This window comes from Phocoena sinus, chromosome 11 (assembly GCF_008692025.1).
Source record: "Phocoena sinus isolate mPhoSin1 chromosome 11, mPhoSin1.pri, whole genome shotgun sequence".
In the NCBI taxonomy this organism is placed as follows: domain Eukaryota; kingdom Metazoa; phylum Chordata; class Mammalia; order Artiodactyla; family Phocoenidae; genus Phocoena; species Phocoena sinus.
Window position 1 is genome coordinate 62,305,872 of NC_045773.1, and position 14,926 is coordinate 62,320,797.

The 14,926-nt window shown below is 36.9% G+C and overlaps 1 protein-coding gene across 6 annotated transcripts in view; it reads right to left on the bottom strand.

Moving 5' to 3' along the window:
- The window catches only part of TINAG (tubulointerstitial nephritis antigen), a 95,160-nt gene that overhangs the window by 36,947 nt on the left and 43,287 nt on the right, over positions 1-14,926 (bottom strand). For 5 of the 6 annotated variants that reach the window (XM_032650365.1, XM_032650362.1, XM_032650364.1 and 2 more), the window contains one exon: positions 548-671. In XM_032650365.1, the coding sequence (XP_032506256.1) occupies positions 548-671 (124 nt within the window). Of the gene's footprint in view, positions 1-547; positions 672-13,827; positions 14,305-14,926 lie in introns of those variants that run through there. The other variant, XM_032650367.1, reaches the window with a different exon arrangement.

Sequence of the window (14,926 nt, forward strand, 5' to 3'; positions counted from 1 at the left end):
GAGATGACTTACTCTTGAAATGCAACCAAATTTTGAACCTCTTTCTTGCTCTTGCAGAGCTGAATGTATTTGACCTACAAATTTGATAAATTTCATTTCTACAATTCTCACATAAATATAAAAAGTAATCTTACATTGAATGAAAGGTGACCCTACCCTCTCTTCTTGCTTAATCTCTACCATTTGTTATTCCATCCAAAACCTTCTCCCCAAACCCTGATACACCGTGGTTTTGTACCCTTTCCTCGATTATTCCATATGCAGAATCTATTCCAGTAATCAATGTCCCTTACCCATAGAACAGATTCTTAGGATGGATTCCCAAGTAAGTGAGAGACAGAATTACCTTTCCCAAAATATTGAGTTACTTTTCCACCAGACTTTAAAATACTGACTAAACTAATGTCAATCCTTTTATAATTTTTAATTTGTATGAGAAGCTCTCATACCAAGAGGAACTCCAGAACCTAAATGCACACTACATACTCTTATTTTCAGTTTTATTTTCCAAAAGCATTCAATGAAGATTTTTAAGAAAGTGACTTACCCAGTGAGTTTGACTGCATGTGTATGAAGCTTTTGATATTTTTCTGATTCTTCATTTGTGCCGGTAACATGTCTATATATCCCTTTCTTATAATTAAAGAAATCCTCATGGACTTGCATTATGGCTAAAATACAACACAACAGGATAAATGACACAGTTTTAAACCATTATCTTTAAACACTTCCAGAAATTCTCACAGAACAGTCAATGAGAAAATTGCCAGGGGTAGAATCTAAGAAGGAATTTTGCAATTCAGCCTAATTTTCTTTCCTACTTAATTGGCTGCAATATTTTCTTGTTCTCTTATAAAAATAACTTTTAGCTACTTAGAATATTACTTAAGGTCACATTATACTTTTAGAATGCCATCTATTTTTTTAATAAATCTTTGTTGGAGTATAATTGCTTCACAATACCATGTTAGTTTCTGTTGCACAAAAAAATTGTATCAGCCATATACATACACATGTCTCCATATGCCCTCCCTCTTGACCCTCCCTTCCATCCTCCCTATCCCACCCCTCTAAGTCATGGCAAAGCACTGAGCTGATCTCCCTGTGCTATGCTGCTACTTCCCACCAGCCAACTATTTTATATTCAGTAGTGTATATATGTCGATGCTACTCTCACTTCACCCCAGCTTTGCCCTCCCACCCCATGTCATCAAGTCCATTCTCTATGTCTACCTCTTTGTCCCTGTCCTACAACTAAGTTCGTCAGTACCATTTTTTTTTTTTTTTAGATTCCATATATATGTATTACCATACAGTATTTGTTTTTCTCTTTCTGACTTACTTCACTTTGTATGACAGACTCTAGGTCCATCCACCTCACTACAAATAACTCAATTTCATTTCTTTTTATGGCTGAATAATATTCCTTTGTATATATGTGCCACATCTTCTTCATCCATTCATCTGTTGATGGACATCTATGTTGGCTCCATGTCTTAGCCATTGTAAATAGTGCTGCAATGAACATTGTGGTGCATGTCTCCTTTTGAATTATGGTTTACTCAGGGTATATACCCAGCAGTGAGATTGCTGGTCATATGGTAGTTCTATTTTTACTTTTTTAAGGAACCCCCATACTGTTTACCATAGTGGTTGTATCAATTTACATTCCCACCAACAGTGTAGGAGTGTTCCCTTTTCACCACACTCATTCCAGCACTTATTCTTTCTAGCTTTTTTGATAATGGCCATTCTGACTGGTGTGAGATGATACCTCATTGTAGTTTTGATTTGCATTTCTCTAATAATTAGTGATTAGCATCTTTTCATGTGCCTCATGGATATCTGTATGTCTTCCTTGGTGAAATGTCTATGTAAGTCTTCTGCCCACTTTTTAACTGGATTGTTTGGTTTTTTGATATTGAGCTCCATGAGCTGTTTGTATATTTTGGAAATTAATCTTTTGCCAGTTGCCTCAGTTGCAAATATTTTCTCCCATTCTGACGTTTTTCTTTTTGTCTTGTTTATGGTTTCCTTTGCTGTGCAAAAGCTTTTAAGTTTAATGACGTTCCATTTGTTTATTTTTGTTTTTATTTCCATTACTCTAGGAGGTGGGTCAAAAAAGATCTTGCTGTGGTTTATGTCAAAGAGGGTTTTTCCTGTTTTCCTCTAAAAGTTTTATAGTGTCCAGTCTTACATTTAAGTCTTTAATCCATTTGGAGTTTATTTTTGTGTATGGTGTTAGGTGGTGTTCTAATTTCATTCTTTTACATGTAGCTGTCCAGTTTTCCCAGCACCACTTATTGAATAGGCTGTCTTTTCTCCATTGTATGTTCTTGCCTCCTTTGTCATAAATTAGGTGTCCATATGTGTGTGGGTTTATCTTTGGGCAGTCTATCCTGTACCATTGATCTATATTTATGTTTTTCAGCCAGTACCATATTGTCTTGATTACTGTAGCTTTGTGGTATAGTTTGAAGTCAGAGAGCCTGATTCCTCCAGCTCCGTTTTTCTTTGTCAAGATTGCTTTGGCAATTTGTGGTCTTTTCTGTTTCCATATGAATTGTAAGATTTTTTTGTTCTAATTCTGTGAAGAATGCCATTGGTACTTTGATAAGGATTGCATTGAATCTGTAGATTGCTTTGGGTAGTATAGTCATTTTCACAATATTGATTCCTCCAATCCAAGAACATGGTATATTTCTCCATCTGTTTATGTCATCTTTGATTTCTTTCATCAATGTTCTATAGTTTTCTGAGTACAAGTCTTTTGCCTCCTTAAGCAGGTTTATTCCTAGGTATTTTATTCTTTCTGTTGCAATGGTAAATGGGAGTGTTTCCCTAATTTCTCTTTCTGATTTTTCATTGTTGGTGTATAGGAATGGCAGAGATTTCTGTGCATTAATTTTGTATCCTGCAACCTTACCAAATTCATTGATTAGTTCTAGTAGTTTTCTGGGGGCATCTTTAGGATTTTCTCTGTATAGTATCATGTCATCAGCAAATAGTGACAGTTTTAATTCCTCTTTTCCAATTTGTATTCCTTTTATTTCTTTTTCTTCTCTGATTGCCATGGCTGGGACTTCCAAAACTATGTTGAATAATAGTGGTGAGAGTGGACATCCTTGGCTTGTTCCTGATCCTAGTGGAAATACTTTCAGTTTTTCACCATTGAGTATGATGCTCACTGTGGGTTTGCCATATATGGCCTTTATTATGTTGAGGTAGGTTCCCTCTATGCTCACTTTCTAGAGAGTTTTTATCATAAATGGTATTGAATTTAGTCAAAAGCTTTTTCTGCATCTATTGAGATGATCATATGGTTTTTATTCCTTAATTTGTTAATGTGGTGTATCACATTGATTGACTTGTGTCTATTGAAGAATCCTTGCATCCCAGGGATAAATTCCACTTGATCATGGTGTATGATCCTTTTAATGTGCTGTTGGATTCTGTTTGCTAGTATTTTGTTGAGGATTTTTGCATCTATGTTCATCAGTGATATTGGTCTATAATTTTCTTTTTTGTGATATCTTCTTCTGGTTTTAGTGTCAGGGTGATGGTGGCTTCATTGAATGGACTTGGGAGTGGTTCTCCCTGTGCAATTTTTTGGAAGAGTTTGAGAAGTGTCACTGTTAGCTCATCCCTAAATATTTGATAGAATTTGCCTGTGAAGCCATCTGGTCTTGGATTTTTGTTTGTTGGAAGATTTTTAATTATGGTTTCAATTTCATTACTTGTTATTGGTCTGTTTATATTTTCTAATTCTTCCTGGTTCAGTCTTGGAAAATTGTATCTTTCCAAGAACTTGTCCATTTCTCCATGGTTGTCCATTTTATTGGCATATAGTTCTTTATAGTAGTCTCTTATAATCCTTTGATTTCTACAGTGTCAGTAGTGATTTCCCCTTTTTCATTTCTAATTTTATTGATTTGCATCCTCTCCCTTTTTTTCTTAATGAGTCTGGCTAAGGGTCTATCAATTTTGTTTATCTTCTCAAAGAACGAGCTTTTAGTTTTATTGATCTTTGCTATTGTTTTCTTTGTTTCTATTTCATTTATTTTTGCTCTGATCTCTGTTCTTCCCTTCTCTTGACTTTGGATTTTCTTTGTTCTTCTTTCCCTAGTTGTTTTAAGTGTAGGGTTACATTGTTTATTTGTGATTTTTCTTGTTTCTTGAGGTGAGATTGAATTGCTATAAACTTCCCTCATAGAACTGCTTTTGCTGCGTCCCATAGGTTTTGGGTCATCATGTTTTCATTGTCATTTGTTTCTATGTATTTTTAAAATTTCTTCTTTGATTTCTTCAGTGATCTCTTGGTTATTTAGTAGTGCACTATTTAGCCTCCAGGTATTTGGTTTTTTTACAGTTTTTTTCCTGCAATTGATTTCCAATCTCATAAAGTTGTAGTCAGAAAAGATGCTTGATATGATTTCAATTTTCTTAAATTTTCTGAGGCTTGAGTTTTGACCCAAGATATGATCCATCTTGGAGAATGTTCCATGTTCACTTGAGAAGAAAGTGTATTCTGACACTTTTGAGTGGAATGTTCTATAAATATCTATTAGTTCTATCTGGTCTATTGTGTCATTTAAAGCTTGTGTTTCCTTATTTATTTTCTGTTTGGATGATCTGTCCATTGGTGTAAGTGGGGTGTTAATGCCCCCTACTATTATTGTGTTACTGTCGATTTCTTCTTTCATGGTTGTTAGCATTTGCCTTATGCATTGGGGTGCTCCTATGTTGGGTGCATAAATATTTATAATTGTTATATCTTCTTGGATTGATCCTTTGATCATTATGTAGTTTCCCTCCTTATCTCTTGTAACAGTCTTTATTTTAAACTCTATTTTATCTGATATGAGTGTTGCTATTCCAGCTTTCTTTTGATTTCCATTTGCATGGAATATCTTTTTCCATCCCTTCACTTTCAGTCTGTATGTGTTCCTAGGTCTGCAGTGGGTCTCTTGTAGACAGCATATATATGGGTTTTGTTTTTGTATCCCTTCAGCCCGTCTGTGTCTTTTGGTTGGGACATTTAATCCATTTACATTCAAGGTTATTATCGGTATGTATGTTACTATTACAATTTTCTTCATTGTTTGGGGTTTGTTTTTGTGGGTATTTTTCTTCTCTTGTGTTTTCTGCTTAGAGAAGTTTCTTTATCATTTATTGTAAAGCTGGTTTGATGGTGCTGAATTCTCTTAGCTTTTGTTTGTCTGAAAAGCTTTTGACTTCTCTATCAAATCTGAAGGAGACCCTTGCTGGATAGAGTAATCTTGGTTGTAGATTTTTCTCTTTCATCACTTTAAGTATATCTTGCCACTCCCTTCTGGCCTGCAGAGTTTCCACTGAAAAATCAGCTGTTATCCTTATGGGGATTCCTTTGTATGTTAATTTTTGTTTTTCCCTTGTCATTTTTAATATTTTTTCTTGGAATTTAATTTTTGCTAGTTTGATTAATGTATGTCTTGCTGTGTTTTTCCTAGGGTTTATCCTTTATGTAACTCTGTGTGCTTCCTGGACTTGGGTGACTATTTCCTTTCCCATGTTAAGGAAGTTTTCCAGTATAATCTCTTCAAATATTTTCTCAGACCCTTTCTTTTTCTCTTCTTCTGGGACCCCTATAATTCAAATGTCAGTGCATTTAGTGTTGTCCCAGAGGTCTCTGAGCTTGTCTTCATTCTTTTTACTTTATTCTGCTCCTTGGCAGTTATTTCCACCATTTTGTCTTCCAGCTCACTTATTTGTTCTTCTGCCTCCATTGTTCTATTATTGATTCCTTCTGGTGTATTTTTCATTTCAGTTATTGTGTTGTTCACATTTGTTTGTTTGTTCATTAGTTCTTCTAGATCTTTGTTAAGCATTTCTTGTATTTTCTCAATCCATGCTTCCATTCTATTTCTGAGATTCTGGATCGTCTTTATTATCATTACTTTGAATTATTTTTCAGGTAGATTGCCTATTTCTCTTCATTTACTTGGTCTTATAGGTTTTTACCTTGCTCCTTCATCTGTGACATATTTTTTTGCCATCTAATTTTTTTTCTTTTTTTTTTTTTAATGAGTGTGATTGTGTTTCTGTCTTACTGCCTATTTGGTCTGAAGCTTCCAGCACTGGAGTTTCTAGGCTGTTGGGTAGAGCTGGGTCTTGGTGCTGAAATGAGGTACTCTGTGAGAACTCTCTCCAATGAATATTCCCTGGGATCAGAGGTTCTCTGTTAGTCCAGTAGTTCAGACTTGGAGCTCCCACCACAGGAGCTTCTCCCCAACCACAGGGTCATAAAACAAGATCCTGCAAGTTGTGTGGTGTGGCAAAAAAAAAAAAAAAAAAAGAGAGAGCAAGAGAAATAACAAAGTATAAAATTACAATCGGAAACAATAGGTATGTTTGAAAAACTTTAAAATAAAAATATAGATGAATCAATAATTGGAAGTTACATCAGTACCACAATAAAAAAAAAGAGGAGGAGGGAATGGAAAAACAAAAACTGGTGGGGGGAGAAAGGCCTTGGCTGTGGAAAGTGTGGCCTAAGCAAGGGTGAGGTTTGGGTATTGGGCGGGGCCAATGCTCAAGACCTACAGGGCTGGAAAAGGCCCTGGGAGATGTGGGGGGTGGGGCTTATGTTCAAGGAAAAAAAGGGGCCCAGGCATGCTACCCAGTACAGTCTCGGGGGAGGGAACCTGACCTGGGGTGCTAGCAGGCTTCCTGGGCTCGAGAGGGCAGGACAAATGCTCTCCTCTCCTCTCCTGCTCCTCTGATCTGGGGTCTGGAAGGGCCCCTCCCGCCTGCCTCTCCTGATCTCCCCAGCCTCCCTCCTATGCCCCCAGCTGGTGGGGGAGGGTGAGGGAAGGGGAGTTTCGAGGGAAAGGGACTGGGCAAGGAGCTCAGCAGGCTCCCCATGCCCAAGTGGGCCAGGCAATTGTCCTCTTCTTCCCCTGCAGGGCCTTTCTCACCTGACTCTCCTGATCTCCAAGAGGCCTGGATGGGGCTTTGGATGGGGGTGGGGGAAGCGGATTCAGAACTCAGCAGGCTTCACTACCCAAATGGACCAGGTGATTGCCCTCAGCTCCTCTCCCGCTCTTCCCAGAGAGTCCATCCCACCTGCTTCTCCTGATCTCTCTGGCCTCAGGCAGGCTGATCTTGTCTGGCCTCTATTTCTCCTCCACCTACGGTCCCCCTACGTCCTACCGGTTCATTTTGGAAGTCCTCCCATCTCCCTGGGGGTCAGAATCCCTGACCAGTGACCGGCAGACTAGTTACGACGAGACACTAGTTGTGAGGAGACACTAACTCTGCATCTTCCCACACCACCACCTTGACTCCTCACCCCACCATCATTTTTTTTTCCTCTTGCACACATTTTATTTTATTTTGAATTTTCTTTTATTTATTTTTTTATATAGCAGGTTCTTATTAGTCATCAATTTTATACACATCAGTGTATACATCTCAATCCCAATCACCCAATTAATCACACACACCCCACCCTCCACGGCTTTCCCACCCTTGGTGTCCATATGTTTGTTCTCTACATCTGTGTCTCAATTTCTGCCCTGCAAACCAGTTCATCTGTACAATTTTTCTAAGTTCCACATATATGCGTTAATATATGATATTTGTTTTTCTCTTTCTAACTTACTTCACTCTGTATGACAGTCTCTAGATCCATCCAAGTCTCAACAAATGACCAAATTTCGTTCCTTTTTATGGCTGAGTAATATTCCATTCTATATATTTACAACATCTTCTTTATCCATTCATCTGTCAATGGGCATTTAGGTTGCTTTCATGACCTGGCTATTGTAAATAGTGCGGCAATGAACATTGGGGTGTATGTGTCTTTTTGAACTACAGTTTTCTCTGGGTGCTGGGTCATATGGTAATTCTATTTTAGTTTTTTAAGCAACCTTCATACTGTTCTCCATAGTGGCTGTATCAATTTACCTTCCCACCAACAGTGCAAGAGGGTTCCCTTTTCTCCACACCCTCTCCAGCATTTGTTGTTTGTAGGTTTTCCAATGATGCCTTTTCTAACCGGTGTGAGGTGATACCTAATTGTAATTTTGATTTGCATTTCTCTAATAATTAGTGATGTTGAGCAACTTTTCATGTGCTTCAGGCCATCTGTATGTCTTCTTTGGAGAAAATGTCTATTTAGGTCTTCTGCCCATTTTTGGATTAGGTTTTCTTTTTAAATATTGAGCTGCATGTGCTGTTTATATATTTTGGATATTAATCCTTTGTCCATTGATTCGTTTGCAAACATTATCTCCCATTCTGAGGGTTGTCTTTTCATCTTGTTTATGTTTTCCTTCGTTGTGCAAAAAGCTTTTAAGTTTCATTAGGTCTCATTTGTTTATTTTTGGTTTTATTTCCATTACTCTGGCAGGTGGATCAAAAAATATCTTGCTGTGATTTATGTCAAAGAGTGTTCTTCCTATGTTTTCCTCTAAGAGTTTTATAGTGTCTCATCTTACATTTAGGTCTTGAATCCATTTTGAGTTTATTTTTGTATATGGTGCTAAGGAGTACTCTAACTTCATTCTTTTACATGTAGCTGTCCAGTTTTCCCAGCACCACTTATTGAAGAGACTGTCTTTTCTCCATTGTATATCCTTGCCTACTTTGTAATAGATTAGTTGACCTTGGTGCATGGGTTTATCTCTGGGCTTTCAATCCTGTTCCATTGATCTATATTCTGTTTTTGTGCCAGTACCATATTGTCTTGATTAATGTAGCTTTGTACTATAGTCTGAAGTCAGGGAGTCTGATTTCTCTAGCTCTGCTTTTTTTCTCTCAAGACTGCATTGGCTATTTGGGATCTTTTGTTTCTCCATACAAATTTTAAATTTTCTGTTCAAGTTCTGTAAAAAAAAATGCCTTTGGTAATTTGATAGGGATTGCATTGAATCTGTAGATTGCTTTGGGTAGTATAGTCATTTTCACAATATTCATTCTTCCAAACCACGAATATCGTATATCTCTCCATCTACTGGTATCAACTTTAAATTCTTTAGGCAGTGTCTTATAGTTTTCTGCATACAGGTATTTTGTCTCCCTAGGTGGTTTATTCCTACGTATTTTATTCTTTTGTTGCAATGGTAAATGGGAGTGTTTCCTTAATTTCTCTTTCACATTTTTCATCATTAATATATAGGAATGCAAGAGATTTTTGTGCATTAATTTTGTATCCTGCAACCTTACCAAATTCATTGATTAGCTCTAGTAGTTTTCTGTGGCATCTTTAGGATTCTCTATGTATACTACCATGTCATCTGCAAACAGTGACACTTTACTTCTTCTTTTCCAATTTGTATTCCTTTCATTTCTTTTTCTTCTCTGATTGCCATGGCTAGGACTTCCAAAACTATGTTGAATAATAGTGGTGAGAGTGGACATTCTTGTCTTGTTCCTAATCTTAGAAGAAATGCTTTCAATTTTTCACCATTGAGTATGATGCTCGCTGTGGGTTTGCCATATATGGCCTTTATTATGTTGAGGTAGGTTTCCTCTATGCCCACTTTCTAGAGAGTTTTTATCATAAATGTTGCTGAACTTTGTCAAAAGCTTTTTCTGCATCTACTGAGATGATAATATGGTTTTTATTCTTCAATTTGTTAATATGCATATTACATTGATTGATTTGCGTATATTGAAGAATCGCATCCCTGGGATAAATCCCACTTGACCATGGTGTATAATCCTTTTAATATGTGGTTGGATTCTGTTTGCAAGTATTTTGTTGAGGATTTATGCATCTATATTCATAAGTGACATTGGTCTGTAATTTTCTTTTTTTATAGTATCTTTGTCTGGTTTTGGTATCAGGGTGATGGCGGCCTCATAGAATAAGTTTGAGAGTGTTCCTTCCTCTGGAATTTTTTGGAAGAGTTTGAGGAGGATGGGTGTTAGCTCTCCTCTAAATGTTTGATAGAATTCACCTTTGCAGCCATCTGGTCCTGGACTTTTGTTTGTTGGAAGATTTTTAATCATAGTTTCAATTTCATTACTTGTGATTGATCTGTTCATATTTTCTATTTCTTCCTGGTTCAGTCTTGGAAGGTTATACCTTTCTAGAATTTGTCCATTTCTTCCTGGTTGTCCATTTTATTGGCATAGAGTTGCTTGTAGTAGTCTCTTAGAATGCTCTGTATTTCTGCAGTGTCTGTTGTAACTTCTCCTTTTTCATTTCCAGTTTTATTGATTTGAATCCTCTCCCTCTTTTTCTTGGTGAGTCTGGCTAAAAGTTTATCAATTTTGTTTATCTTCTCAAAGAATAAGCTTTTAGTTTTATTGATCTTTGCTTTTGTTTTCTTTGTTTCTATTTCATTTATTTCTGCTCTGATCTTTATGATTCCTTTCCTTCTGCTAACTTTGCGCTTTGTTTATTCTTCTTTCTCTAGTTCCTTTAGGTGTAATGTTAGGTTGTTTATTTGAGATTTTTCTTGTTTCTTGAGGTAGGATTGTATAGGTATAACTTCCCTTTTAGAACTGTTTTTGCTGCATCCCTAAAGTTTTGGATCATCGTGTTTCCATTGTCATTTGTCTCTAGGTATTTTTCAATTTCCTCTTTGATTTCTTCAGTGATCTTTTGGTTATTTAGTAACGTATTGTTTAGCCTCCATGTGTTTGTGTTTTTTACATTTTTTCCCCTGTCATTGATTTCTAATCTCATAACATTGTGGTCATAAAAGATGCTTGATATGATTTCAATTTTCTTAAATTTACTGAGGCTTGATTTATGACCCAAGATGTGGTCTATCCTGGAGAATGTTCCGTACGCACTTGAGAAGAAAGTGTAACCTGCTGTTTTTGGATGGAATGTCCTATAAATATGAATTAAATCCATCTGGTCTATTGTGTCATTTAAAGCTTGTGTTTCCTTATTAATTTTCCGTTTGGATGATCTGTCCATTGGTGTAAGTGAGGTGTTAAAGCCCCCCACTATTATTGTGTTACTGTCAATTTCCTCTTTTATATCTGTTAGCAGTTGCCTTATTTATTGAGGTGCTCCTATGTTGCGTGCATATATATTTATAATTTTTATATCTTCTTCTTGGATTGATCCCTTGATCATTATGTAGTGTCCTTCCTTGTCCCTTGTAATATTCTTTATTTTAAAGTCTATTTTATCTGAGTATTGCTACTACAGCTTTCTTTTGACTTCCATTTGCAGGGAATATATTTTTCCATCCCCTCACTTTCAGTCTGTATGTGTCCCTAAGTCTGAAGTGGGTCTCTTGTAGATAACATATATATGGGTCTTGTTTTTGTATCCATTCAGCAAGCTTGTGTCTTTTGGATGGAGCATTTAACCCTTTCACGTTTAAGGTAATTATCAATATGTATGTTCCTATTACCATTTTCTTAATTGTTTTGGGTTTGTTTTTGTAGGTCCTTTTCTTCTGTTGTGTTTCCCACTTAGAGAAGTTCCTTTAGCATTTGTTGTAGAGCTGGTTTGATGGTGCTGAATTGCCTTAGCTTTTCTTGTCTGTAAAGCTTTTGATTTCTCCATTGAATCTGAATGAGATCCTTGCCAGGTAGAGTAATCGTGTTTGTAAGTTCTTCCCTTTCATCACTTTATGTACGTCATGCCACTCCCTTCTGACTTGAAGAGTTTCTGCTGAGAAATCAGCTGCTAACCGTATGGGAATTCCCTTATATGTTATTTGTTGTTTTTCCCTTGCTGCTTTCAATAATTTTTCTTTGCCTTTAAGTTTTGCCAATTTGATTATTATGTGTCTCAGCGTGTTTCTCCTTTAGTTTATCCTGCATGGGACTCTCTGAACTTCCCAGACTTGGATGGCTCTTTTCTTTCCCATGTTAGGGAAATTTTAAACTATAAGCTCTTCAAATATTTTCTTGGGAGCTTTCTCTCTCTATTCTCTTTCTGGGAACCTTATAATGCTAATGTTGTTGCGTTTAATGTTGTCCCAGAGGTCTCTTAGGCTGTCTTCATTTCTTTTCATTCTTTTTTCTTTATTTTGTTCCACAGCAGTGAATTCCACCATTCTGTCTTTCAGGTCACTTATCCATTCTTCTGCCTCAGTTATTCTGCTATTGATTCTTTCTAGTGTATTTTTCATTTCAGTTATTGTATTGTCCATTTTTGTTTGTTTGTTCTTTATTCTTCTAGATCTTTGTTTAACATTTCTTGCATCTTCTCCATCTTTGCCTCCATTCTTTTTCCGAGGTCCTGGATCATCTTCACTATCATTATTCTGAATTCTTTTTCTGGAAGATTGCTTATCTCCACTTCATATAGTTGTTTTTATGGGGTTTTATCTTGTTCCTTCATCTGGTACATAGTCCTCTGCCTTTACATCCTGTCTATCTTTCTGTGAATGTGGTTTTTACTCCACAGGCTACAGGATTGTAGTTCTTCTTGCTTCTGCTGTCTGCTCTCTGTTGGATGAGGCTATCTAAGAGTCTTGTGCATGTTTCCTGATAGGAAGGACTGGTGGTGGGTAGAGCTGGCTGTTTCTCTGTTGGTGAGAGCTTAGTAAAACCTTAATCCACTTGACTGCTCATGGGTGGGGCTGGTTTCCCTCCCTGTTGTTTGTTTGGCTCGAGGCAACCCAATACTGGAGCCTACCCGGGCTCTTTTTTGGGGCTAATGGCAGACTCTGTGAGGGCTCATGCTAAGGAGTACTTCCAGAACTTCTGCTGCCATTGTCCTTGCCCTCATGGTGAGACAGAGCCACCCCCACCTCTGCAGGAGACCCTCCAACATTAGCAGGTAGTTCTGGTTCAGTCTCCCCCAGGGTCACTTCTCCTTTCGCTGGGTCCTGATGCACACACTACTTTATGTGTGTCCTCCAAGAGTAGAGTCTCTGTTTCCCCCAGGTCCTGTCGAAGTCCTGCAGTCAAATCCCACTAGCCTTCAAAGTCTGATTCTCTAGGAATTCCTCCTCCCATTTCTGGAACCCCAGGTTGGGAAGCTTGACGTGAGGCTCAGAACCTTCACTCCAGTGTGTGCACTTCTGTAGTATAAGTGTTCCCCACTTTGTGAGTCACCCACCCAGCAGTTATGGGATTTGCTTTTATTGTGATTGTGCCTCTCCTACCATCTCATTGTGTCTTCTTCTTTGTCTTTGGATGTGGGGTATCTTTTCTGGTGAATTCCAGTGTCTTCCTGTTGATGATTGTTCAGCAGTTAGTTGTGATTCTGGTGTTCTCACAAGAGGGAGTGAGAGCATGTCCTTCTACTCTGCCATCTTGAACCACCCGCCATCTATTTTTAATTGACAGAAGCACAATTACCAGGAACTGAGACCTTGCAAGAAGCCCACTACCCTTGACTGATGATCACTATTTCTTGGGCTTCTTGGGCTTCTCCACAAGTCTCTTTAAATTCCAATTAAGTAGCAGCAAAGGGTGAACCTAGCAAACAGGGTGTAAAATAATTGTTCTTCATCCTTGGAAGTGAATACAAAACTTTCCTTGGTGAGTTTGAATAAAAAGCAAACCCTTGGCAAAAGAATACTCTGACAAGATTGCATCCCTCCAGCTCTGAAGAACTAAGCCAATAGTGTATTGCTTAGAAAGAAAGAGCTTATACTTTATAAAACTCTCCTTCCTTCCCTCACCTAGATTATTTTTTTCTGTATTGTGTGCTGTTTTATTGAAGGGCTTGGGCAATTCAGGGTGAACACTTTAAACTTCTCCTTTCAAAGACTTGAATTGAAAATATTTTTAGTTGGGCTAGTTAAGTATACCTTGACAACTGTGCACAATGCTTGTCTTAGTTTGATGTACATTTTAAATAAAATAAGAAAATTTTTGATAGATACTAAAATGAAGCTTCTCTTCCAAAGTCAAATATTACTTTTGATTCCATTTTTTATTTCATTTATTAATGTTTCATGCCTTTTCTGTTGCTGTCTAAATATTCTCAAAAGAGGTTAAATCTTCTTTATTTACTTTAAAACACCTTTCCATAGGATTTCAAAAATTTATATAACTGTACGCTATGCAGATCTTTTCTTTTGTTCTCTTTCCAGTACATAAACTTATGTTTAATTCTATAGATTTCAGAAGAGTGCACATGGTATTATTTATTCAGAATTCTATTGCCTTTTACATTCTTTTGTACCAAGCAGGAGAAAGTCCTGTACATTAGCCCAGGCAAAAATATGTAGACAACTATGTTGCATTGACAGCAAGATGAAGCAACCAGCATTTATAAAAGTGTGAAATATTGCTATTGGTTTTCTCTTCCATAGAATCATTGACTCCATTAGCTTTTCTCAATTCTAAGCACTGTGAATAAAATATACTCTTCAATGTGGAAAAATACCACTGTAAACAAAAGAAACATGAGTGAGACACCATGACAATTAACTTGAAGACAGATCCTTCCTTGAGTCTGACACCAAAATAGACTTGATGAACCCATCAACATATAAGTACATAAACTACTGTAGTGCAATTATACTTCTGGAGAATAGCAGCAAACTTATTACACAGAATTATGACACACCTGAGGGTAGGATGGTGAGCTCTATCTCATGATCCTGGCTCAGGTTGGCAGGAGGGAGGTTCTCAGCAAACATTTGTTACATAGATGTTGAATAATCTGAATTTCAACATTATTATTTACAAATTTTATTTCTTTATTTTTGATTCATTATGTAAAATTCATGAACACTTATATATTTGACCATAAAATAAACCTAAGGTGTTCTCAATTTTAAATCATTATGATGCAAGTTTCTTTTGACTGATTAAAAGAAAGAGAGAGAGAGAAACTTGAAACAGTAATATCACGATTGTAAATTCAGAGAGGTTTAAATAACTTGACCAAAGTCATTTAAGTTGAAAATGTCAAAACTGGAATTTCAAATTCAGCCTTGACTTCAAATGCCTGTGTTCCTTCAAATTTGTCACACAAACTCCACTTAACGAAGCATATATTTAAATT